The 27477-nt window shown below is 39.6% G+C and overlaps 1 protein-coding gene across 9 annotated transcripts in view; it reads right to left on the reverse strand.

Annotated features, from left to right (window-relative positions):
- RIMKLB (ribosomal modification protein rimK like family member B) overlaps positions 1-27477 on the reverse strand; it is a 111596-nt gene that overhangs the window by 12082 nt on the left and 72037 nt on the right. For all 9 annotated transcript variants that reach the window (XM_023192404.1, XM_023192400.2, XM_023192402.2 and 6 more), the window contains exons 3-5: positions 16107-16337; positions 14128-14214; positions 12099-12302 (exon numbers count right to left, since the gene is read on the reverse strand). In XM_023192404.1, the coding sequence (XP_023048172.1) occupies positions 12099-12302; positions 14128-14214; positions 16107-16337 (522 nt within the window). The remainder of the gene's footprint in view (positions 1-12098; positions 12303-14127; positions 14215-16106; positions 16338-27477) is intronic.

Here is a 27477-nt window from a genome sequence, read left to right on the forward strand (position 1 = left end):
GGCAAAGAACTTTAAGAAGAGCTAGGCTCCAAGAGCTCTGTGTATCCGTAGGAGTGAGGATGACAACATAACGTGAGTTTGCCTGTAGTGTTTGACCCCAGTAAGGCCAGAAGTAGCTAGACAGGTGAGGTGGATCCTCCCTACCACTGAGGCTGTAGGAATCAAGGAGTCAAGGAAACAAAAGACTTCTTTTAGGTACTTCCGTAGAAGCATGCCCCATGACTTAGATGATTCTGCTTCACAGCACTTGTAAGACTGAGGCCATGTAGAATACTACAAATAACCCAAGTTGAGTGAGCCCTGATGTAAGAACAAAACAATAATAATCCATCTATGACTTTAATGAAAGAAATAAGAGCTCTTTAAGGAAATTCAAGTTCAGTACAAAAAGACTTTCTGAAGTTAAAACAAAAACACGATTACTCAACTAAAAAATCCAACAGAGAAACTCAAAGAGAGTACAGTCGCTTTTGAGAGTTGACTTAGAAAATCAAGGAATATGCAAAGCATAGCTAAAAATGTGAGGTGAAATCATAAAAGATAAAGGATTTGGGCCAGATGTGATGGCTCACACCTGTAACCCCAATACTTTGGAAGGCTGAGGTGGATCACTTGAGGTCAGGAGTTCAAGATCAGCCTGGCCAACATGGTGAAACCTCATCTCTACTAAAAATACAAAAATTAGCCAAGTGTGGTGGCATGTACCTGTAGTCCCAGCTACTCGGGAAGCTGAGGTACAAGAATCGCTTGAACCTGGGAGGCAGAAGTTGCTGTGAGCCAAGATTATGCCACTGCACTCCAGCCTGGGCAACAGAATGAGACTCCATCTCAAAAAAAAAAAAAAAAAAGAAAAAAGAAAAAAGAAAAAAAAAAGAAAACTGGAGAACTGAATCAGAAAAATACTCCTCAGGACAGAAACTGATGGAGGAGAGGCGACAATTAACGAAGAAATTTTCCAGAAAACTGTATAAGGAATAAATTTAGTCTGCTGACTAAAACAGTTAAAATCCAGGTTAAACAGATAAGACAAGACACAAATATATCTACAAAATCCCAATAAAATTTGAGCACTACTAAAAATATTTACAAAGAATAAATTACCCACAAACAAAAAAAATTAGAGTAGATTTGGACATTAAACTGCAACAATAAAATCTTAAAGGTGGTAGAATTGAAGCTAGACTCTTACAATATAAGAATTATATCTCAGACAAAGTATTATTCTTCTTTCAGGGAGAAAGAAAGACGTGTGATATTCTTTTGTTTTTGTTTTTTTTTTTGAGACGGAGTCTCGCTCTGTCACCCAGGCTGGAGTGCAGTGGCCGGATCTCAGCTCACTGCAAGCTCCGCCTCCCAGGTTCACGCCATTCTCCTGCCTCAGCCTCCCGAGTGGCTGGGACCACAGGCACCCGTCACCTCACCCGGCTAGTTTTTTGTATTTTTTAGTAGAGACGGGGTTTCACCGTGTTCACCAGGATGATCTCGATCTCCTGACCTTGTGATCCACCCGTCTCGGCCTCCCAAAGTGCTGGGATTACAGGCTTGAGCCACCGCGCCCAGCCAGACGTGTGATATTCTGATCTAAATTATATATTGCTTTTTGTCCACGGTTCCTGGCATATAACTCCAACAGCCCTTGTTATAGTCTTCTGTTATAATGTTGGGGCACTGTAGGCCTTAGAAAATATAATCTAACCTTCCCCTGTCCTCCTTTCACCTACCCCACAGCAGGACTCTAATCTTTTACAGCCTTTCTGATTGTTGGTCATAAGACTTCATTCCAGGCCTGCCCCATACCCTGGAGGAAAGAATGTGGCAGAGAGAGGCCAAGAAGAATCTGAACAGACAAGCCTTGCTGGGTTTCCCTACTCAGTCTACTAGTGTTAGATCATACCCTTTTGGTTCAATTACATTTTTACATGGTTATCAATTATGTCTATCCGATTGGATATCAAAAAGGGCAAGGTTCAGAAAGCTTCTGGATAGCAGAACACAGAGGCTCCTGAAGGGTGGCACGCCCTGGGAGGGCATGGAAGCTTCATATCCTTTCTCCCATACCTTGCCCTATGCATCTCTTCACCTGTATCCTTTGAAATATCCTTTATGATATACAGGTAAACACAATGTAAATGTTCCTTGAGTTCTGTGAGCTGCTGTAGCAAATTAATCAAACCTAAGCAGAAAGTCAAGGGAACCCCAACTTGAAGCCAGTTGGTCAGAAGTTCTGTAGGTCTGGACTTGCAACTGGTGTCTGAAGGGGGTGAGGTGGGAAGTGGGGGATAGTCTTGGTGACTCTTGGTGACTGAGCCCTCGACCTGTCAGATCTGATGGTATCTCCAAATAGATAAGAGAAATCCCTCACATGTGGTCAAATAAGTGTTCTGTGTGAATTGTTTCTGAATGAGAGAATAGAAAAAGCACTTCGAGTGTATTTTTTGTATTAACAGAATATGTGAGGGTATCTATGACTCTGATAGCCCACCAGGAAAAATAATCAAGAAATGATACTAACATACTAGTAAATGGCTAACAGAGATCTCAAGATATGGGAAGATGAATATGAGGAGTAAACCATGGTGAGTACTTTGCAATACAGGTATAATTCATTTTAAGTAGGTAAAGACAGACTGCCTGGGAATGGATAAAATGCCATATAAGGGTTCATGAAACAGAAGAGACATACAGTAAAACAAATTACAAACAGACTTGAACTAAAACTACTACATGATTTCAGCAAAACTGGAACGTAAGGTCAACGAGACTACGGATTTTTTGTCTGTTGTGTTCACTACTATATACAGAATACTGCTACAAGAGGCCAGGGGTGATGGCTCATGCCTGTAATCCCAGCACTATGGGAGGCCAAGGAGAGCGGATCACCTGAGGTCAGGAGTTCGAGACCAGGCTGGCCAACATGGTGAAACCCCGTCTGTACTAAAAATACAAAAATTAGCTGGGTATGGTGGTGGGTGCCTGTAATGCCACCTATGTGGGAGGCCAAGGTGGGAGAATTGCTTAAATCCAGAAAGCAGAGGTGGCAGTGAGCCGAGATCACACCACTGCACTCCGGCCTGGGCAACAAGAGCAAAATTCCACCTCAAAAATAAATAAATAAATAAATAAATTACAGCTACAGCAGTACTTGACACTTTGGAGGTACTCGAAACTACTCAATAAATGAACGAATCAAGAGGAAGGAGTAGGAAGGAAATAAAATTGTTCTAATATTCCCATTGGAGGGGACAGGGAACAAGGAATGCCCGGGGAAAGTAAAGGTATTCCAAATACTTCATTATTATTATGATGGTACAGTGAAGTAGTAAATAAAGTATCAAGGAAAATGATCTTCTCAAGTAACTGTAGAGACTGTGTCTGATTATGAGCATAAGAAAATAGAAGGTAACCATTAATGGAATGCAAAACCCTCGCTGATCTCCCAAATAAACTGGGTTTGGTGGCAGGAGTGAAAATAAAATGGTACCTTACAAACCAGCAAAAATCAGAAAAGCAAAAGAATAAGGAACAATTTGAGTTAAATAATAAACACAAAATAAGATGGAAGAAATAAAATGAAGTATATTAGTAACTATATAAAAAATGGACCAAATCTTCCATTAAAAGATGGAAACTAGTCCGATTTGAATAAAAAACAAAACTTAGCTATATACTGCTTATAGAAAACACAGGCAAAATAAACTTACTTCACATCTTTATTTCTCCTGACTATACATCCATATATACATTTTTTCCTTAACAATCATGCTGGTCACACACCAAAAACAACTTAATGAAATTTAAAAAAAAAATGTTACAGGCCACATTCTCTGACAATATTAGTAAGTCAAGAAAATCAGAAGGTAATGGGGTAATGGTAAAGGCAGCCAAAAGAATATTAACTACTTTGAGGTTGCAAAATTGATCCCTTGGATCAAAGAAATCACAAAGAAAAATGAGAACCATCTGTAAATAAAAGAGAAAGATGCTTCATATTAATACCTTCCAACACTGTGGAAGTTCTCCAGAGGAAGATGTTTAACATGAAATGCCTTCATTTTGAAACAAAAAACTAAACGTTCTAGCCAAAGAAACTAGGAAGACAGATAAAATGAAAACAAAAAGTAAAATGAATACAACAGAAAGACAGAATTTTTTAAAAATACAAAGGCTATTTTGGTAAGATTAAGAAAGACAAGAAAGAGAATCACACACAAAGCAGAGATTAAAAGCAGCATATGCAAATATCTCACAAAACTCTTTGGCAAAAAATTGGAAACCTAAAAGAAATGGATCATTTATTTCCAAAACCGCCCCAGAAGTGGCAAACTTTAACAGGGCAATTATTACAGAAGGGTTTCAGAAGGTGATAAAAACTATTACTACAAAAGGAACTAGGACGAGAAAGGTTCACAGCTCAGTTTTATTTAGCTATCCTTTATTCCAGTGTTGTTACTTTACCATTATAGAATGCCCTAGGGAAAGACTGAAAACTCCTGAATACATTAAATAAAGCCAGCATAACCTTAATATCAAAAGTGATAAAGTTTTTAAAAAATAATAATATGGGCCAATCTTACTCATACAAATAGATGAAAATATTCTAGGACAACCCCCTTTGGGTCCCCTCCCTTTGTTGGGAGCTCTGTTTTCACTCTATTAAATCTTGCAACTGCACTCTCTTGTGGTCTGTGTTTGTTATGGCTCGAGCTGAGCTTTCGCTCGCCGTCCACCACTGACTGCTGTTTGCCGCCATCCCAGACCCGCTGTTGACTTCCACCCCTCTGGATCCGGCAGGGTGTCCGCTGTGCTCGTGATCCAGCAAGACACCCATTGCTACTCCCAACAGGGCCAAAGGCTTGCCATTGTTCCTTCACAGCTAAGTGCCCAGGTTCGTCCTAATCAAGCCGAACACTAGTTGCTGAGTTCCACAGTTCTCTTCCGTGACCCACGGCTTCTAAAGGAGCTATAATACTCAAAGCATGGTCCAAGAATGTGGCTTCTCGGAAATATTGATGCTCCATCGTACAGGAGTTTTTCTAAAGGAAACCCCATTTTCACCACCCATACCCATTTGCCCTTGCACTTCAAGCCATACATTTCAATCCCTGTATCTTTAACCTCCTTATTAAGTTTGTCTCTTCCAGAATCGAAGCTGTAAAACTACAAATGGTTCTTCAAATGGAGCCCCAAATGCAGTCCATGATTAAGATCTACTGTGGACCCCTGGACCAGCCTGCTAGCACATGCTCCGATGTTAATGACATCAAAGGCACCCCTCCAGAGGAAATCTCAACTGCACGACCCCTACTACACCCCAATTCAGCAGGAAGCAGTTAAAAGTGGTCGTCGGCCAACCTCCCCAACAGCACTTGAGTTTTTTGCTGTTGTGAGGGGGACTGAGAGACAGGACTACCTGGATTTCCTAGGCCGACTAAGAATTCCTAAGCCTAGCTGGGAAGGTGACCACACCCACCTTTAAACACTGGTTTGTAACTCAGCTCACACCCGACCAATCAAGTAGTAAAAAGGACTCGCTAAAATACAAATTAGGCTAAAGCAGGAGGTAAAGAAATAGTCAAATCATCTACCACCTGAGAGCACAGGGGGAGGCACAATGATCAGGATATAAACCCCGGCATTCGAGCAGGGAGCGACAACCTCTTTTGGTCCCCTTCCATTTTATGGGAGCTCTGTTTTCATTCTATGACATCTTGCAACTGCAAATAATAATAATAATAATAATAATAATAATAATAATAATAATAATAAATCTAAATAAAAATGAAAAAAACAAATTCAGTAATTTTTGAAAGAACAGTAAGCTATCCAAAGAAGGTTTATTTTAAAAATGCAAAGGGCAATTTTTAATTGCCTCCACCTCTCCCTCTCATCTCAACCACCTGAGTTAACTGGGTTTACAGGCATGTGCCAGCATGCCAAGCTAATTTTTGTATTTTTTGTAGAGATACAGTTTTGCCATGTTGCCCAGGCTGCTCTTGAACTCCTGAGCTCACGGCCCACCTTGGCCTCCCAAAGAGATGGGATTACTGGCATGAGCCACTGCACTTGGCCAGAAAAATTATTTTTAACCTAAAATGTATCAACATAATCCATCACACCAAGAAATTAAAGGTCTTAAGGACCCTCATTAGGATAGCTAAATAAAACCGAGCTGTGAACCTTTCTGGTCCTAAATTAAAGATGCCAAGATGGCACAGGATAAAATCTGACAATCATCCCTCCTAAAAACTCTAACACAATCTCTAATAGAATCAACCTCCTTAAATATAATATCCTAAATAGCAAAACACTAAACCTATTTCAGAGGAAATCAGAAACTAGACAGAAATCACTGCAATCCTTATTGCTTAACACTATACTGGAGGTTCTAAAGCAGTGGTTCTCAAATGAGGAGAATCTGGAAATTGTATGGTGGCGTTTCTGAGATCTGGGGTGGACATACTGGCATTTAGTAGTCATTGGTCAGAAATGCTATGCAAAAGACAAAAACTGCCCAATTTAAAAGTAAGCAAATATAATGAAGAGCAATACATATACAAGTAAATACAAATGATCAAATAAACTATGAAAAGATTCTCTCATCGTTCATGGTGAGAAAAATACAAAGTAAAATAGCCACAAGATAGCAAGTAATTCTCATCTGATGGGGGGAAAAAAAAATTACAAATTGAAATGCAAAAAGTTACGGGCTTTTAAAAAAGTAATCTGGGCCAGGCGCGGTGGCTCACACCTGTAATCCCAACACTTTGGGAGGCCGAGGCGGGCGGATCGCAAGGTCAGGAGATCGAGACCATCTTGGCTAAAACGGTGAAACCCTGTCTTGACAAAAAATACAAAAAATTAGCCAGGCATGGTTGCAGGCGCCTATAGTTCCAGCTAGTCAGGAGGGTGAGGCAGGAGAATGGCGTGAACCCGGGAGGCGGATTCAAAAAAAAAGGAATCTGATTATTTATTTAGAGACAGAGTCTTGCTGTGTTGCCCAGGCTGGAGTGCAGTGGCATGACCTCAGCTCACTGCAACCTCCACCTCCTGGGTTCAAGTGATTCTCCTGCCTCAGCCTCCTGAGTAGCTGGGACTACAAGTGCCTGCCACCATGCCCAGCTTATTTTTGTATTTTTAGTAGAGATGGGGTTTCACCATGTTGCCCATTGGTCTCAAACTCCTGACCTCAAGCGATCCTCCCACCTCAGCCTCCCAAAGTGCTGGGATTATGGCGTGAGTCACTATGCCTGGCCATAAATTTTTTTAAATATGTATTTTGTTACAGCAATTCCAACCTTGATGAGCCTTATCAAGACAAAAGCACCAGTATATAAAACAAAGCATATTCACAAGGATGTTTATAGTATTATTGCTCACAATAGTAAAACACTGAACACAAACTGCAATTCAATTCTGACAAACAAGGTAGAGAGGCTCTTGCTCTATCAGATATCTACACATAGTACCAAAAGAATAAAGACTGGTATTCAGAGAAAAAGCACGATACAATAGACTAAGTGACACTGCAATAGACCCATGCACACGTGGAAATTAAATACATTACAAATTAGTAATAAACAGACTATTCAGTAAGTACCAGTTACCCATTTTGAAAAAAGAAAACAGGATCTCTTTCATCACGCTGAACAGCAAAATCAATTTCAGGTAGATTAATGTCCTAAATATGGAAAAGCTTTTAGAAGACTGTATTCAAGAACTGAACATGACCAAAGGGTGGAGAAGAATTTCTTCAATTTAAAAATAGTAGAGAACGTAAAGAAATAGATGAATATGCTTGACATTAAAAGTGACAATTTTTGTCCATCAAAATCTGTAATCAAAAAAAGAAGAAATACCACAGACTGGGATGAAAATACTGTACTTACAATTCATATAACTGACAAAAGAATTTGAAGTCAGATTAGATAAATCTGGCCAGGTACAGTGGCTCACACCTATAATCACTGGACTCTGGGAGGCTGAGATGGGAGGATCACCTGAAGCCAAGAGTTCAAGACTAGCCTGGGCAACACAGCGAGACCTCATCTCTATAAAAAATAAAATATTTTTATAAAGAAAAAACGAAAAAGAGCCTATAGATCAACACAAAAAAGGAAAAAAAAATCTCAATTAAAAAAAGACACAAAGGACCTGCACAGGCAATTCATAGATGACATACTGGAATATGCACTTAAAAAAGTGAACAGATGCATAACCTCAACAGTGAGAGATAAATTAAAACAATGACATGACATAATTCACGTTATTTTGGCAAAAGGCTTAATGTCTACCGACCTCACAGGTTGGCAAGAAGGTGGCACTATACGAAACAGTATTTGATGAGGAGAAATCCTAAGGTAGTATACTCACTTTGGAGAATCATTTGGCAATATCTAGTAGAGCTGAAGTTACTGTAATACACTACAACACAGAAATCCCACTTCTGGGTAAATGGGCTAACCCCAGAAACACTCTTGACGATGTATCTAAGGATGAAGTTTTATAACACAAAATAATAACTAGTTTAGGAATATAGACAAAAGCACTGAAAGTACATTATAGGAAAGATAAATACCAAGTTCAGGATGTGGGGAAGAGAGAAGAAAATGATCAGAGAGAGTAAACAGATAACTATATTGACAGCTTATTTCTAAAGCTGGTTAATGGGTGCAAAGGAATCCTTTATACCTCTTTGTAAGCCTCACGGACCTCAAAACAACCTTTTTTGTTTTTTTTTGAGTCAGGGTCTTGCTGTGTCGCCCAGGCCAGAATGCAGCCTCCCGAGTGGCTGGGACCAGAGGTGTGAATCATCACGTCTGGCTTAATTAATTTATTTTTTGTAGATATGGGGTCTCTCTACATTGTTCAGACTGGTCTCAAACCTCAGGGCTCAAGCCATTCTCTTGCCTTGGCATCCCAACGTGTTGAGTGGGGGATTACAGGACTGAGTCACAGCACCCGACCTCAAAACAAACTTAATAAAAAACGATTTACTTCTTAATATAAAACTAAGTTGCTTTCTAAAGTTCTTTTTGCTTAAAGTATGAAGAGTAACTATTAATTAAATCTCAACATAGTAAGGTAAAGGTGACCCAGAAAAGAAAAGATGCCATTTAGCTCTCTTCTAGCTAGTCAGCATGATGTGTTATAATGAAAAATTAAAATGAGACATGAAGAGCTAATTCAAGGAGGCAGAAGTCATTTTTCAAGAATAGAAAGTAGGCTGGGCACGGTGGCTCACACCTGGTGGCTCCCAGCAATTTGGGAGGCTGAGGTGAGTGGATCACTTGAGGCCAGGAGTTCAAGACCAGCCTGGGCAACATGGCGAAACCCCATCTCTACTGAAAATACAAAAATTAGCCCAGCATGGGGGTGCACACCTGTAGTCCCAGCTACTCAGGAGGCTGAGGCATGAGAATTGCTTGAACCTAGGAGACAGAGGTTGCAGTGAGCCAACATCACACCACTATACTCCAGCCTGGGTGGCAGAGCAAGATTCCATCAGAAAGAAGAAAATAGAAAGTAAAATTAATATAACCAATATCTTTCAAATCTTCACTGTGTTCTTACTCTATCATGTATTCTGAATAAGCCACCATATTGAATTTCATGCTTATCAATATTCCACCTTTAGTTTTACTAAATGTCTGTATTTCCAACACTGCATTGTTTAGTTTTGCATATATTTTATATAAATGAAATACATGTATTCTCTTCTTTGACTTGCCTTTTTAGATGAACATTATGTTTCTGAGATTCATCCATGTGGTTACAGATCTCAAGAGAGATAAGTAGGGATGACATCACCTAGGGCCTGGCAGCCAGGGCAAGAACTTAAGATTTTTCTGGGAATGCAACTGGGGAGCTATTGGAGGAATTTTGTTTGTTTTTGTTTCTGAGACAGGCTGGAGTGTAGTGGTATGATCGTATGATCATGGCTCACTGTAGCCTCGACCTCCCAGGCTCAAGCAATCTTTCTGCCTTAGCTTCCTGAGTAGCTGGGACCACATGTGCATGCCACCATACCCAGCTAATTTTTTTTTTTTTTTCCTTTTTGAGACAGTCTCACTCTGTCGCCCAGGCTGGAGTACAGTGGGGCAATCTTGACTCACTGTAACCTCTGCCTCCTGGTTCAAGAGATTCTCATGCCTCGGCCTCCTGAGTAGCTGGGACTAAACAGGCATGTGCCACTGCACCTGGTTAACTTTTTAGTAGAGATGGGATTTCACCATATTAGCCAGGCTAGTCTTGAACTCCTGGCCTCAAGTGATCCATCCACTTTGGCTTATGAAAGTGCTGGAATTATAGGTTTGGGCCACCAAGCCTGGCCCCAGATAATTTATTTTTATATTTTGTAGAGAGAGGGTCTTCCCCTCTATTACCCAGGCTAGTTTTGAACCTTGAGCTCAGGATGATCTTCCTGCCTCAGCCTCTCAAAGTGTTGGGATTACTAGTGTGAGCCATGGTGCCTGGCCCTATTAGAGGATTTTGAGCAAAAGTTGACTTGACTTGCAACGTAAAAGCATCCGTCATACCACTGTGGTGTTAGGAAGAGATTAGGAGGGAAGAGTAGAAGCAAGAGGACCCCTTAAGGGGCTACTATAGGTAATCCAAATAAGAAGACGGTATCAGGAGTGAAGATGGTAAAAAATGGTCAGATTTGGAAACATTCTGAGAGTAGAGATTTCAAAGGGTTCCTGACAATTTGAATATGAGGTATAAGAGAAGAGAGGGACCAGGATGTCTCTAAGGATTTGGGTCTAAATCAGAAAAACAAGAGCTGTCATTAAGCAAGAGAGACAGGCTGGAAGTGGTGGCTCTCATCTATCATCCCACAAGTTTAGAAGGCCAATGCATGATGATTGCTTGAGCCCAGGAGTTTGAAACCAGCCTGAGCAACATAGGGAGACCATATCTCTACCAAAAAATGTAAAAAATTAGCCTGGTGCGGGGTGTAGTGGCTCATGCCTATAATTCCAGCACTCTGGGAGGCCGAGGCAGGCAGATCACCTGAGGTCAGAGGTTTGAGACCAGCCTGGCCAACATGGTGAAACCCTGTCTCTACTAAAAATAAAAAAATTAGCTGGGCGTGGTGGCAGGTGCCTGTCGTCCCAGCTACTCAGGAGGCTGAGGCAGGAGAATCACTTGAACTCATGAGGTGGAGGTTGCAGTGAGGGAGCTGAGTGAGATTGCACCACTGCACTCCAGCCTGGGTGACAGAGTGAGGCTCTTGTTTCAAAAAATAAAAAATAAAATAATTAGCCGGGCATGGTGGCATGTGCCTGTGGTCTCAGCTACTTGAGAGGCTGAGGCAGGAGGATTGCTTCAGCCTAGGAGGTTGAAGCTGTAGTGAGCTGTGATCCTGCCACTGCACTCCAGCTTGGGTGACAGGCAAGACCCCATCATTCACTCACTCATACATACGTAAGAATAAAATGATAAGGAGATAACTACAGGTAGAACACATTGTAAGGACTTCAGTTTTGGAGATACTGAGTAAGCAATTCCTTATATAAACCTGGAGTTGGAGCAGTGAAAAAAGTCTAAATTGGAGATAGAAATTTGGAAATAATAAACATACAAATGGTATTTAAAGTCATGAGCTGTACAAGATTACTAAGAAAGTGATATAAACAGAGGAAGATAAAAACCCAAAGCCTAAGTTCTGATGTACCTGAACAATAAGAGATCTGAGAAAATACATATTTAAGAAAATCAAAATCAGCAATCTTATTTGGACCAATGGGTAAAATGTGTTAAGACATCTTATAGGAACTCCGATTATATACAAAATAAGTATATCACCAAAGAGGGAATCTCTAACTCCGGTCAGACATCCAATACATGTGTAAACTGGGTTACAAATTGAGAATGGGTGAAGGCAGATTTAATATGATTCAGTGAAACAGAATTATATTACTAGAAAAATAACTCGAGTTTAATTACATTGATGGCATGTGTAAAAATCGTATTTACATGTAAAAGAAAACACGTTTTTCAGCTTATTAAGAAAGTCTATAGTTACACACAAATGAATACTCACTGGACAAGTTATAATGTCACTCTATATACTAGAAAGATATTTGCATTATTTTTACCTAATGAGCAGTTGCTTTGCATTCTCCCATCTGTTGAACAACGTAACATGGTGCCAACCACACGGCCTCCCACGACAATGACACGTACATCCCGTCCATGAGACTCTTTAACATACTTCTGGAACAGGTATGGTGCTTCATGGCGAATAAGATGGCTTAGATCAGCCAAATGGTGCTTATCTCGAGCCAAGAAAACAGCTTTACCTACGATTGAAAAGAATACAAATACACGTTAAGTCATCAATTGTGGGTAGATGATACCTATTATCTGAATTTTCTTTTATCACAATCTGCTGTTTCAGAACCAATTACACTTTATTTTTTTCTTAAGTTTTCCTTATTAGAACTGTTTTAACAGTGAAATCATACAAAAATATATAAAGACAAGGTAAATAATCTCCTTTTACCACTCCCGAAACTCTTTCATGACAAACTAAAATTTATTTTGATACATGTTGTGAGGCAGGGGTCCAGATTTGTACTTCTCCAGGTTAGCCAATAATGTCAACCTTATTCACTAGCAAAACTTTTTCTCTCTGAATTAAAACATATGTGTGATATACTATTATACAATATACTAATATACTATATTAGGATATAGTAATATAGCAGTATGTTACCTCAATTTATTTCTGAATTCTCTAGCCTGTTCCACTGCTCTATTTATCTATTTTTGTGCCAACGGAAGTGGCTGTTTTAGATATATGGTTCTAAATTCCTCCCATGGTGGGGAAGGGAAAGGAGGGATACCGAATCTATGTCACTTCTGGTTGAATCTAGGAGGGTTTGTGATTGCTCCAAATAAGAGAATAGAGCAGAATTAATTCTATTATGACTTATGAAGGTAGACCATAAACGGTCATACAGCTTCTTTGTTCACTTTAGCATTCACCGTAGGAGGCCTGAGACTCTTGGCTGCCCTACTGGAGAAGCCAAATATAAAGAATCCAGTCAACAGTTCCAGCTGAACTCTGATCCAGCCATCCCTGCCAAAACACAAAATATGTCACTGTACTCAGACTGATGTATCATTTTATGCCTTAAAATTCTATCTTAGGCTGGGCGCAGCAGCTCATGCCTGTAATACCCACACTTGGGGAGGCCGAGGCAGGTGGATCACCAGAGGTCAGGAGTTCAAGACCAGTCTGGCCAACATGATGAAACCCTGTCTCTACTAAAAATACAAAAAACAAAGTAGCTGGGCGTGGTGGCGGATGCCTGTAATGCCAGCTACTTGGGAGGCTGAGGCAGGAGAATTGCTTGAACCTGGGAGACAGGTTGCGGTGAGCTGAGATCACGCCACTGTGCTCCAGACTGGGCAACAAGAGCAAAATTCATCTCATTTAAAAAAAAAAAAAAAAAAAGTCTACCTTAATCCAAAATCATTAAGATATTTTCATATGACATCTTATAAAGTGTTAATAGCTTTACCTTATTCATTTAAGTCTTCAAACTATGTATCTTTAGAGGGGGATGACTGGAGTTAGTGATCTAAGGTCTTACATTGTTTCTTTGCATTTTTTTAGACAGAGTCTGGCTCTACAGCCCAGGTTGGAGTTCAGTGGCATGATCTCGGCTCACTGCAACCTCTCCCTCCCAGGTTCAAGCCACTTTCCTGCCTCAGCCTCATGAGTAGCTGGGATTACAGGTCTATGCCACCGTATTTGGCTAATTTTTGTATTTTTAGTAGAGGCGAGGTTTCATCACATTGGACAGCTGGTCTTGATCTCCTGACCTCAGGTGATCCACCTGCCTTAGCCTCCCAAAGTGCTGGGATTACGGGCGGTCCTTATATTATTGAGGAAGATACAGACAGGTCTAACTTGAGACTCAGTCTAAGCATGTATGTTAAAATCTCTAGGTAACCACTAAACAGAAATAGCTTTTAGCCAAACTGAACAGCTTAGTAGCCTTCTGTAAGTCTGAGGTATCATGCACCTAACAATTTCCCTCTAATTATTCTTCAAAGTCACTCATATTAATAAGAATAGTTTCAAAACTATATACCTTACCAACAACTCATACACACCTCTATGACCCCGCGTATTCTTTACTACCATTGGGAACTCCAGTACTTCTGCTTCATCAATCATTTTAGCAAAATTTTCATGGCCACCTGGTTTGAGCAATAAAAAAATTTAAGACAAACAGCAGCAGAAGTGTGTTGTGATCAATTTTATCTACACTAAAGACAACCAACAGCACAAGGAAGTTGAAGGTAAGAGCCTGATGGCTATCTTTTTTTTCTTGGAGAAAGTATGTATAAGTTGAAAATATAACTGAATATCAGTTTAAAACAATACCTTGTAAAACAAATAATAGCTCCCTTAACCTATACATATTCTGATATCTAACTTAAGTATCTTTCAGCTAAACAGAGTTTCCTTATTCTATGCCATTTCTCATGTTTTTATCCTTATTATTCTCCCACACAAATAACAGAAGCCCCAAGATTTACTTTAATATATTCAATTCCCTGCTTGGATTAAGAAACTGAAGAATTAGTTGGCTAAGATCTATCCAAGGTTGAAGAGATGCTGCACACACTGACACACTCCTCTTTATTATCAACAAACACAAACACACCAATTTTTCTTATCTCCGTTATTAATCAGAGTTCTTTCTACACTGGGGTAACTCAGCATCCTGGGTTAAGTCTCCTTTCTCACTCTTTTTATTGACCAAAAACAAATGACACAATAACAAAATTAGAGCAAAAATAGATTGTAGCTACAAAAATCAGCACGATGAGAGAGAAAAGTTGAGACGGGATAAAGTTCATTAAACAAGTGAAATATGAGAAATCTGTAGCTTTGCAAAATTATGATGACTTGGTCACCAAATTTTAATCCTTCATCAATAGAACAAAGGTAATATTTGTTAATTTGGTTAGCCTTTTTTCCCTTCTTTCCATTCTTATAAAATCAACATTGTACAATCATGTTATAAACTAGTAATATCCCCAAAGCATTAAAAACACATAATTCTCAACTTACATTAATTCTGTCTCTTCCTATGCAATTGCTAAAAATGGAAACCGTGTCCACGCATGCCATACAGGCTTGGTGGGGGTTGGCGGGGGAAGAGTTCCTTTCTTTAAAATATTAACAATAAGGAGAGGACAAGGGTTCCTTTGTAAAGCCTCATTAAATCTCCAAGCATTCTACTGGATATTTATTTGAAGAAACACCTTTATGGAAAACTCTGCACTAATTTAAGTTTGGTCTTTTCCAAACAAGAGAATTAAAGGCAGGAAATACATTAGCAAAACGTTGTTTAGAGCAGTGCTACTCAGAATGTGGTCCTGCAACCTGTGCCTGTATAGGACTTGTTCACTACTGTTATGTGGTCAGATAAATACAAAAGGGTAGGCAGCAGAAGCTTTTATAGCAATCTGGCACTGCTGTGATTGTTTTATTATATTTTACAGAAGTATTAATCTACCACAGATTGATCTTTAAAAAAAACAAAACAAAAACAAAAAAACCCTTTTACCAGAAGTTTGAAAGCATTGCTTTAAAGCACACCTACTAAAGTGTCACTTTCTTTAAAAACATTAAAATATTTGAGTTATCAAAACGGTAATGAAGAAAACGAAAAATTAATGTCATAAAATTCTATTATCTTTTACCACAGAGGTTGGCAAACTAAGGCCTATGGGTCAAATTTGACCTATTGGCTGTTTTTATAATAAAATTTCATTGGAACAAAACTACTCATTTGTTTAAGCATTGTCTACAGCAGCTTTCATGCTACAACAGCATTACTGAGGGTTACCAGAGAACTCATGGCTTGTAAAACCTAAAATACTTTTAATCTTGAAAGTTTGTTAACCCTATTTTCCCCCATAATATGAAACAAATCTTAAGATAAGATTTGTAATTAGCCTGTCCAGTGTGTTAAAACTGAAAGTCACTTCTATAAGATGTTCTTTCATGTTTGTAAATTTATCCTATTAAACTATCAGTGGTTAATAGTTAGGCTATGCATGCTCTTTAGTAGGCTCACCATAAGAGAAAGTATCTGGCAGAGGAACACCATGGCCAGCTAACTCTTGAAATGTCCAGAACTTATTAACGCAGTTCAGGATGGCTTGAGGTCGGTTCATTAACCGGCATCCCATCTTCTCTAGATGGCGCAAAACAGTGATGTCACTATCACTCTGCACCCAAGGGGTTGGTACTCTGACTACCACCACTTGTGGGTAGGCAGTGATTAGCTCTCCATTGATCCGCAGACCTGAAATATATAAAAACAAGACCAAAACCATTAGAGGAAAATATACAATAAAATAGAGAAATAGTAATATGCCATAGAGGAACAGTAATATGCCAAAGTTTGGATCATAAAACGAAATGTACTATTTTGTTAATATTAAATTGGGATCGAGATATTCCTCTGTAAGAAAAAAGAAAATTTAATTAGAAAAATCTCTGGTTAAAGAAATTATAGTACACACCACTACAATGAATTACCACATAGCCATTAAAAAGAATGTCATAAACATGTATGTTCAGAGATGAACAAATGCCCAGATACATAATGTTGAGTTTTTATTTTAAAGGGCAAATCTGAGAAAAGGTTTTATTTGTGCATACACATAAAAAATACCTATATGGGCTGGGTGCGGTGGCTCACGCCTATAATCCCAACACTTTGGGATGCCAAGGCGGGCAGATCATGAGGTCAAGAGATCGAGGCCATCCTGGCCAACATGGTGAAACCCCAACTCTACTAAAAATACAAAAACTAACTAACTGGGTGTGGTGGCAGGTGCCTCTAATCTCAGCTACTTGGGAGGCTGAGGCAGGAGAATCACTTGAACCAGGGAGATGGGGGTTGCAGTGACCCGAGATCGCACCACCGCACTCCAGCATGGTGACACAGAGAGACTCAAAAAAAAAAAAAAAAAAAAAAAAAATCTAAGTGGTTTAACAATTTAACTGGCTTCCTCTGAATGTGACTGGGTGGCAAGGCAGGAAGAGGAAGGTTGAAGAGAAAATTTTAATATTGTGCTCCATGCAATTCTCTGTATTATGTTTTGTATGCTTTTTAAAAAAGTGAGAACATGTGTCTCTATAATGAAAAAAGAAAACAATTTTTTAAGAGAAATGTTTCTTGAATATTTACCCAATTCCATTCCACTTAGGGAGACCCCAAATAATACACAAACAAGGTATTTATATGAGTTGCTTCTTTTTTTGAGACAAAGTCTCACTGTCACCTAGGCTGGAGTGCAGTGGCTGGTCTCAGCTCACTGCAACTTCCGCTTCCTGGGTTCAAGCAATTCTCCTACCCCAGCCTCCCAAGTGGCTGGGACTACAGGCGTCTGCCACTATGCCTGGCTTTTTTGTATTTTTAGTAGAGACGGAGTTTCACCATGTTAGCCAGGATGGTCTCAAACTCCTGACCTAGTGATCCACCTGCCTCGGCCTCCCAAAATGCTTACAGGCATGAGCCACTGCACCTGCCCCGAGTTGCTTCTTAAACTCTATTTTCATTTAAAAAATATGTATTTTATATATATATATATAATATATATAGTGTATATATAAATTTTATGTATATATATGCACACACACACACACACACACACACACACAGTAATCCCACCTTGTCTGTGGGGAATGTTTCAAAACCCTCAATGGATGCTTGGAACTGTGGAAAGCCTAAACTGAGAACTATATATACTGTGCTTTTTCCTATACACACATACCTGTGATAAAGTTTAATTTATAAATTAGGCACAGTAAGAAATAGTAACTAGTAATAAAACTGGACAATTATAACAATTACTGTAATAAGAGTTATGTAAATGTGGTCCCTTTCTCTCAAAATCTTATTATACTGTACCATGGGTAACTAAAAACAGCATGCAGAACCATGGGAAGCAAAACTGTGGCTAGGGAGGACTACTACACTTGTTTAAAACATTCAAACACAAAAATACAGAACATATTCACCTTCCATACAACATTCGAGGTACTTAAGGTTACTAGTACATATCTTCCCTACTGTCATCTAAGTATACAAAAACATATATAGATATAAAATCACTTAAAATTATTGGCTGGGAGTGGTGGCTCATACCTGTAATCCTAGCACTTTGGGAGGCAGAGGCGGGCGTATCACCTGAGGTTGGGAGTTCGAGACCAGCCTGGCCAACATGGTGAAACCCCATCTCTACTAAAAATACAAAAATTAGCCAGGTGTGGTGGTGCATGCCTGTAATCTCAGCTACTCGGGAGGCTAAGGCTGGAGAATCTCTTGAACCCAGGAGGCGGAGGTTGCGGTGAGCTGAGATTGCGCCACTGCACTCCAGCCTGGACAATAGAGTGAGACTCTATCTCAAAAAAAAAAAAAAAAAAAAATCAGAGACATCTTTCTGTATCAGAGCATATATAGCTTTATTTCAATACTTTAGGTGGGCTGAATGGATTACATTTTATAGATACACCATATGATCAATTCCTTACTAATAACTGATATTCGGCCGGGCGCGGTGGCTCAAGCCTGTAATCCCAGCACTTTGGGAGGCCAAGGCGGGTGGATCACGAGGTCAGGAGATCGAGACCATCCTGGCTAACAACGTGAAACCCTGTCTCTACTAAAAAATACAAAAAATTGGCCGGGTGCGGTGGGGGGCGCCTGTAGTCCCAGCTACTCAGGAGGCTGAGGCAGGAGAATGGCGTGAACCCGGGGGGCAGAACTTGCAGTGAGCCGAGATTGCGCCACTGCACTCCAGCCTGGGGCACAGAGCAAGACTACGTATCAAAAAAAATAAAATAAAATAAATAACTGATATTCATCCAGTAAATATTAAGTACTATGTGTCAGATTCTTTTCTATATGGTCAAAATAGATTGGGTCTATTAAATAAGATAAGGTCCTTGCTTTCAAGAAGCTTTCTAGTGGGAGACAGACACTATATTAATTTTTATGGTATTAACTTTTAAACACGGTAGTAGTTCTGATGGAAGAAAAATCAGGGACGTAGAATTAATGGCAAAATTAAGGCACAAACCGTGAGCCGAGGGTGTGTGTGTGTTTAAAAAAAAAGAGAAAGGACAATTCAAATGTAAGGCAGAGCACAAATCACGGGGCAAAAATGTTAACAATATGTGTGTGTATCTGCGACTTGTATGGATGTACAGTAAAAGATATGGCTGGTCAGGTAAAGTGTGAAATATGCAAAGCCGTATGTTCTGAACTAAAGAATTTATATCTGTTCTGATCAGGAATTGAGAGTCTGCGCTGGATATTGCCTGCTGATAGTCCATGCCATCCCATCTTTTAATTATTCCCTTGTATGTATAGCAGGGAATAGAAGCATTTTCCACATACTCCTCTGCCAACAGAATTCCATCTTGAGAATCTACCAACAAGATGACAATTATACGAAATTTTGCCCAGGCCTGGTGGCTTACTCTGTAATCCCAGCACTCTGGGAGACAGCAAGAAGAGGACTGCTTGAGACCAAGAGTTCGAAACTAGCCTAGGCAACATGAAATCTTCATCTCTACAAAAAAGTACTTAAAAAAATTAGCCTGGTGTGATTGTGTGTATCTGTAGCCCTAGTTACTCAGAAGGCTGAGGTAGGAGGATAATTTGAGTCCAGGAGTTTAAGACTGCAGTGACCTCTGATCAACCTGGATGACAAAGACCCTGACCCTAAAAGGGAAAAAAGGTTTTTTTGAAGGTGAAAAAAGTAGAAATTATTCTCCAGGAGCACCCATGGATAGGTATGTCGTCATCAGCAGATGTAAGGTTTGCTTGTGGCTAACACCATTCTCCTCACAATCATTTGCTACAAGCATATTGATATTTTTCTCTTTTTTTTTTTTTTTTGAGACAGAGTCTCACTCTGTCGCCCAGGCTGGAGTGCAGTGGCACGAACTTGGCTCACTGCAACCTCCACCTCCTGGGTTCAAGCGATTCTCCTGCCTCAGTCTCCTGAGTAGCTTGGACTACAGGCATGCACCACCACACCCCGCTACTTTTTTGTATTTTTTAGAGATGGAGTTTCACCATGTTGGCCAGGCTGGTCTCGAACTCCTGACCTCAGGTAGAGGATCTGCCCACCTCAGTCTCCCAAAGTGCTGGGATTACAGGCATGAGCTACTGCTCCTGGCCCTTGATATCATTTCTTAGGCTTTAGCAGTGACTTGCCTAGATAAGCAAATCTAAAGAGCATTCTAAAAATTGAAAAAAGCCTTGGCGCCAGTTTGAGGATGAAAAATTTTGAGATAAGGATACAGAGAATGGGAATGTTAAGGGAAGCTGGTTTGGGGCAGAAGATGTTAGATTTGGATCTAAATAGGAAAGACTTTGGTAATGACATAAGGATTTTAAAGTAGAATTACTGTACTTGAAATGTAGAGTGGAACTATACATATATGTACACAGTCATATTGGTGGAGTGAAAGCTGTATATTCATATTTAAATATTAATTTATGGGGCCAGGCACAGTGGCTCATGTCTGTAATCCCAGCACTTTAGGAAGCCGAGGTGGGTGGATCACCTGAGGTCAGGAGTTCGAGACCAGTCTGGCCAACATGGTGAAACCCTGTCTCTACTAAAAATAGAAAAATTAGCCAGGCATGGTGGCAGGCGTCTGTAATCCCAGCTACTCGAGAGGCTGAGGCAGGAGAATCGCTTGTACCGAGGAGGCGGAGGTTGCAGTGCACTGAGATCAAGCCACTGCACTCCAGCCTCGGTGACAGAGTGAAATTCCTTGTCAAAAAAAAAAAAAAAAAAAAAAGAGCTGGGCGTAGTGGCTCATGCCTGTAATCCCAGCACTTTGGGAGGCTGAGGTGGGCAGATCACCTGAGGTCAGGAGTTCAAGACCAGCCTGACCAACATGGAGAAACCCCATCTCTACTAAAAATACAAAAATTAGCCAGGCATGGTGGCTCATGCATAAAATCCCAGCCACTTGGGAGGCTGAGGCAGAAGAATCGCTTGAATCAGGGAGGCGGAGGTTGCAGTGAGCAGAGATTATGCCATTACATTCCAGCCTGGGCAACAAGAGTAAAACTCCATCTCAAAAAAAAAAAAATTCACTTACGGGAATCAGCCTGAGAATAGCTAAAGAAATAAGAATATGTTAAGTTGAAAATATGAAAGTAAAAAAGAGACACCAAGGACCTCAATAAGAGCCAGGGTAAAACTTAAAGGGAAAAAGTCAGTTAAAAAAAAAAAAAATAGCAAGGCCAGCCACAGTGGCTCATGCCTATAATCCCAGCCCTTTAGGAAGCTGAGGTGGGCAAATCACTTGAGGTCAGGAGTTCAAGACTAGTTGGCCAATATGGCAAACCCGTCTCTACTAAAAATACAAAAATTACACAAGGACGGAAAACCAAACACTGCATATTCTCACTCACAGGTGGGAGTTGAACAATGAGAACACATGGACACAGGGCGGGGAACATCACACATTGGGGCTTGTCGTGGGGTGGGGGGGCTCGGGGAGGGATAGCATTAGGAGAAATACTTAACGTAAATGACCAGTTGATGGGCGCAGCAAACCAACGTGGCACATGTATACCTATGTAACAAACCTGCACGTTGACACATGTACCCTAGAACTTTAAGTACAATAATTAAAAAAAAAGAAAGAATTATCTTAGAAAAATACAAAAATTAGGCATGGTGGCATACACCTGTAATTCTAACTACTTGGGAGGTGGAGGTTGAAGTGAGCAGAGATTGTGCCCCTGCACTCCATACTAAGCAACAGAGCGAGACTCCGTCTCAAAAAAATAAAAAATTAAAAAGTTTAAAAAACCAGCAAAATCTAGAATTATTACATAGTATTATAAAAAATAAGAAAATCAGGAGAGAACAACCAAAACCATTAAATGAACAAAACAAAGCAAGCTTTGAGAAAAGCTTGGGTTATAAGGAAGACAATGTAAACTGTCAAGAAAAAATTCAACCATTATTATCCTATCATTATGCTAACCTGGAAATAACTTTTGCTCTTTTTAAAAAATGGAATAAAGACGCAAAAAACTGTTCCACTCTCCAGTATAAACAGTCTATCTGTTGCCACCGGAAAATGAGAGTGCTCTAACCCAAAGTATAGTTGCATCTGCACAGTGCACTATGGGGGTATTAGTGAGGATGGAAAGAAATTCAATGCCTCCTCTAACAAATACCTGATGTTATTCTAGGAAAGCAGAAGGGATCCAAGGCTGGAAAGATGAATGTGAGCCAAAAAGGCAAAGTGACATCTCTTAGGATTCTGCCTTATGAGCTACTGATCTCTTGAGCACTGACCAAATATCACTCATGCCTTTGATGCAGAGCTTGTAAATGGATATTAGAGAATGTTTTCTTCCCTCAGAACCATGTTATTTAGTAAACAGAAGCACATAGTTGTTTGAAGAACTTTACCCACGATTCCATTACTCACTGTAAAAACATGTATTCCAACTGAATGTGCTTTGTTTTTAACCCCATCTCCTCTAACATATATTGTTTTTTTAATAAGCATCTTAAATCCCAACTTATAAAATTTTTAATCTAGCTTGTTGACTTAATACTGAAATTAAGATTTTGGTACAAATATTTTAGATATAAGTTTCGGATCAAGTGTATAATAAAGTGCTAACGTAACAATAAGGTTAATAAGTTAACCCTAAAACAGCAATGGGGTGGGGAAGCAATCTTTCTTCCTTTTTTATTAGGATATAAAAGGTATTGTGTATTAAAAGGTGCTTTTGTCAAAGCAGAGTGATACAGTGTTAAGGGCTGATTATGCTCCAGTCTGAATGGTAACAATCTCTCCTTCCCCATAATTAACTGGGGGAACTTCTGAGATGACCTGCTATAAACTTCTGTGTTTTCAAGGCAGAGTTTGGCTATACTCTTAATAATAGTAAGTACTAGTGGTTTTCTTCCCAGGAATCGAGGAACAGAAAAATGGCAGCCTCTTCATTACTGATATTTACTTTTATTCCATCCTTGAGCGTTCCAGATGATTTTTTAGGACTTCTGGGATTTTTTTTTTTTTTCCTGAGACAGACTCTTGGCTCTGTCACCCAGGCTGGAGTGCAGTGGCGCAATCTCAGCTCACAGTAACCTCTGCCTTCTTGGTGCAAACAATTCTCTTGCCTCAGCCTCCCAAGCAGCTGGGATTACAGGTGAGTATCACCACACCTGGCTGATTTTTGTATTTTTAGTAGAGACAGGGTTTCCCCACGTTGGTCAGGCTGGTCTCCAACTCCTGACTTCAGGTGATCCGCCCGCCTCGGCCTCCCAAAGTGCTGAAATTATAGGCATGAGCCACCGCGCCTGGCTGGACTTCTGAAATCTTTTGAAAGCTTATAGTATTTTCAGAATTTTAACTAAAAGTTTCAATAAAGTTGCTGTTTGTATAAAATTAAAAGCCCACACAATCTTTGTGTCAAAAATTAAGGAAGTACCCAAAGACTAATGGAGATGTGTTATAAGGACACAGGAGACAACCTGGAGGTGTTCCCACTAGCTAAATTTGAGATGATCTGGCAATCAAAAAAGAACTGGCAACACAGTGAGTATAAAAAGTCCATGAATCCACAATGAATATGGAGAAATGGTAAAAAAGCCCCGTTTGGTACCTCAGGAGGGGATTATTACAGATGCTCCTTGAAGTCAAGTAGCATACTGAACGTTTATCACTTCTATCTACACCACTGTAAAGTTGAAAAATTTTACATTAGACCACTGTAAATCAGGGACTATCTGTACATAAATCCTTATTCCCAAAACTGGTAAAGTGGGAAAATTACATTTACTTAACCTTTTCAGGAGGCACTATAGTTCATCACCAGTAGAGAAAACTCTTTTAGAGAAGAATGTGAACTAATAAATCACTAATAGTGATACAGACTCTCATTTTGTGCTTCTGTTTGTACTATGAAGCACATACCATCCATTGAAGTAATTTTTTGTCTAAACTGTGTAACCTGGATATAATCAAGCCAATTTACACAAAACTCTAGGAGGCAAACATCAAAAGGAAATGATCAAACAATCGCAGAATGTGAGACATTTTAAGTGTTCTGATCACTTCATGTCATTGCAGAAATAAAGATGCAGAGGCCAGGTGCACTGGCTCACGCCTGTAATCCCAGCACTTTGGGAGGCTGAGGCAGGCAGATCACCTGAAGTCAGGAGTTCAAGACCAGCCTAGGTAACATGGTGAAGCCTCACAGCTGAGTGTGGTGGCGCATGCCTGTAATCCCAGCTACGAGGGAGGCTGCAGTGAGCCAAGATCACACCACTGCACTCCAGCCTGGGCCACAGGGTGAGATTCTGTCTCGAAAAAAAAAATAATAATCATAATAATAAAAATAAATAAAAAATAAAAAGAGAGATGGGGAGATTGTTTTAGATTTAAAAGACTAAGCAAACATTACAACCAAACGCAATGCATGAACCTTACCAGAGCTGATCTGAAAAGACTAACCAAAAAAAGATATTTTGGAATCAACTACGAAAATCTGATTCAAAAGCATGTATTAGATAATATTAGAGAGTTGATAATTTTCTTAGGTGTGCTAATGGATTAGATTATATAGGTAACCTTTTTTTGGATGGACATATTGAAATATTTAGGGGTGAAATGACACAAAGATGTCTATTTGAAAAGTTAATGCCCTCCCAAAAAAGTTTTGCATGTATATATATGAACAAGAAGATATGAAAGAATGATAAAAGGTTCCTGTTAAACTCAATCTCTAAGTAGCAAAAATATACTTGTTCATCATTCCATTCTTTCAGATTTTCTATTCACTTAAAACCTTCCCACAAAGAAAATTCTAAACCCAGATGTCTTTTCAAAGGTGATTTCCATTAGACATTCAAGGAAGAAATAATACCAAACCTATACAGTTTTCCAGAAAAGAGAGGGAACAACAAAGCGCTCTCCAGCCTGTTTTATGAAGCCAAAATAAGTTAGCAGAAAAACTGACAATGACATTTCTTTTTTTTTTGTTTTGTTTTGTTTTTGTTTTTGTTTTTTTTTTTGAGACGGAGTCTCGCTCTGTCACCCAGGCTGGAGTGCTGTGGCCGCATCTCAGCTCACTGCAAGCTCCGCCTCCCGGGTTCACGCCATTCTCCTGCCTCAGCCTCCCGGGTAGCTGGGACTACAGGTGCCGCCACCTCGCCCGGCTAGTTTTTAGTAGAGACGGGGTTTCACGGTGTTAGCCAGGATGGTCTCGATCCCCTGACCTCGTGATCCGCCCATCTCGGCCTCCCAAAGTGCTGGGATTACAGGCTTGAGCCACCGCGCCCGGCCCGACAATGACATTTCAAGTGGAGTTGTAAACCAATCTCACGAACATAAATGTAAAAATCTTCAACAAAATATTAAGACATTCTATACAGCAATATAATTAATCATAAACAAGGTAGGTTGTAAAGTTCAAAGTTGAAAAACCACTCAGGTAATTCATGTTTACAGAAAAAAGAGAAAAAAATTCTTTTTATTCATTCACTAAAAGGATAAAAACTGATAAAATTCAACAACCATTCAGTTTGCCCTTTTTCAAAGTGGACTAGGGGCCTAGACTTTTCTTGCTGTGATTTGAGTCACATATTGTTACAATTTCTGTTTCTCACAGGATAGATTAACTTGATTTTTTACTTTTCTTGTCATGTCAGGGACAAAAACACCCTTCCTTTTTTTTTTTTTTTTCGAGATGGAGTCTCGCTCTGTACAAAATACAATCAGCAACAAAAAGTTAGAAATGAAAAAATCGTAATTGTGTCATTTACAATAGCAGCAAAACCCATAAAATTCACAGGAATAAGATACAGCTAATGAAAGATGTATAAGATCGCTGAGGATAGAATTACGAAACATTATTAGAGACATTAAAGACGATGAGAGGGACAGATCATGTTTACAGATAGGAAGACAGTATAGTATGAATATTTTTTTCCCAAAGTAATCTATAGAAAGATACAATTTCAGTGAAAATTCCAAGTGATATTTTTGTGGAACTTTGACAAGTTGATTCTAATATATATATGCAAAGAATCATAAATAGACAAACATTCTTGAAAAAAGAGGGCGTTTTCTACTGGATGTCACTATAAAGCTACAGTAATTAAGTCAGTGTAGTATTGGTACAAAGGACAATTAAAAAAAAAAAAGAAAGAAAACAAATAGCCCAGATATCCCACCTATTACTTGATTTATTGGAAAGGTAACACTGGAAAGCAAAGGGCAAAGGTCAGTCTCCTTTGTAAAGTGCTGGGACAACCAAATATTCAAGTGCAAAGAAACCATTGTAACAATAATAGGTTTTACTGCCTGATGCACACGGCAGGTTAATATGCTGAGATATCAGGTTGCAACAGAGAAAGTTTTGTCATAGGGTCACCAAAGGAGGAGATGGGCAGGAACCTCAAATTTGTCTCCCTAAGGAGTCTGGAACTAGACTTTTGGAGTTGGCCAAAGTGTGGGGATTGCTGATGGTTTCAACATTACCACCTATAACCTGTGAGTAAGATACCTATCATTAGGTATAAAAATTAATTCCAGGTGGATTGTAAATTTATATATTTACAGCTAAACTATAAAACCTCTAAAACATAGGGGAGTTTCTTCATAATCTCAAGGTAGAGATGGATTTCTTAAACACAGCGTAACCATAAACAATAAGAGTTGGATTACATTAAATCCTTCTATTTATCAAGACACTATTGAGAAAGATAAAGGCAAGTCACAGATGAGACATTTAAAACAGTAAAACAATCAGACAATCCAGTAACAAAATGGACACGAAAGTTGAACAGGCACTTTATCAACAAGGATACCAAACAAACATGTGAAGATACTCAACCTCATCAGTGAGTTGGGATACATAAAATAAAACCACAATTATATACTATTTCACACCCACTAGAATAGTTAAAAACAAAGGACCATTAAACAAGTGTTTATGTGAAACCATTAGAGTCCCATAAATCAAGAAAAAAAAAAAAAAGGAAACAAGTATGTGGTTTAAGAATAAAGCCTTAGGCCTGGCGCGGTGGCTCAAGCCTGTAATCCCAGCACTTTGGGAGGCTGAGACGGGCAGATCACGAGGTCAGGAGATCGAGACCATCCTGGCTAACACAGTGAAACCCCGTCTCTACTAAAAAAAATACAAAAAAATAGCCAGGCGAGGCGGCGGGCGCCTGTAGTCCCAGCTACTCGGGAGGCTGAGGCAGGAGAATGGCGTGAACCCGGGAAGGCGAGCTTGCAGTGAGCTGAGATCCGGCCACTGCACTCCAGCCTGGGCGACGGAGTGAGACTCCATCTCAAAAAAAAAAAACAAAAAAAAGAATAAATGCCTCTTACTCACTAAGAAGAGAAGTGAACGTCCTTAATCTGGTAAAGGG

This window comes from Piliocolobus tephrosceles, chromosome 10 (assembly GCF_002776525.5).
Source record: "Piliocolobus tephrosceles isolate RC106 chromosome 10, ASM277652v3, whole genome shotgun sequence".
NCBI classification, from domain to species: domain Eukaryota; kingdom Metazoa; phylum Chordata; class Mammalia; order Primates; family Cercopithecidae; genus Piliocolobus; species Piliocolobus tephrosceles.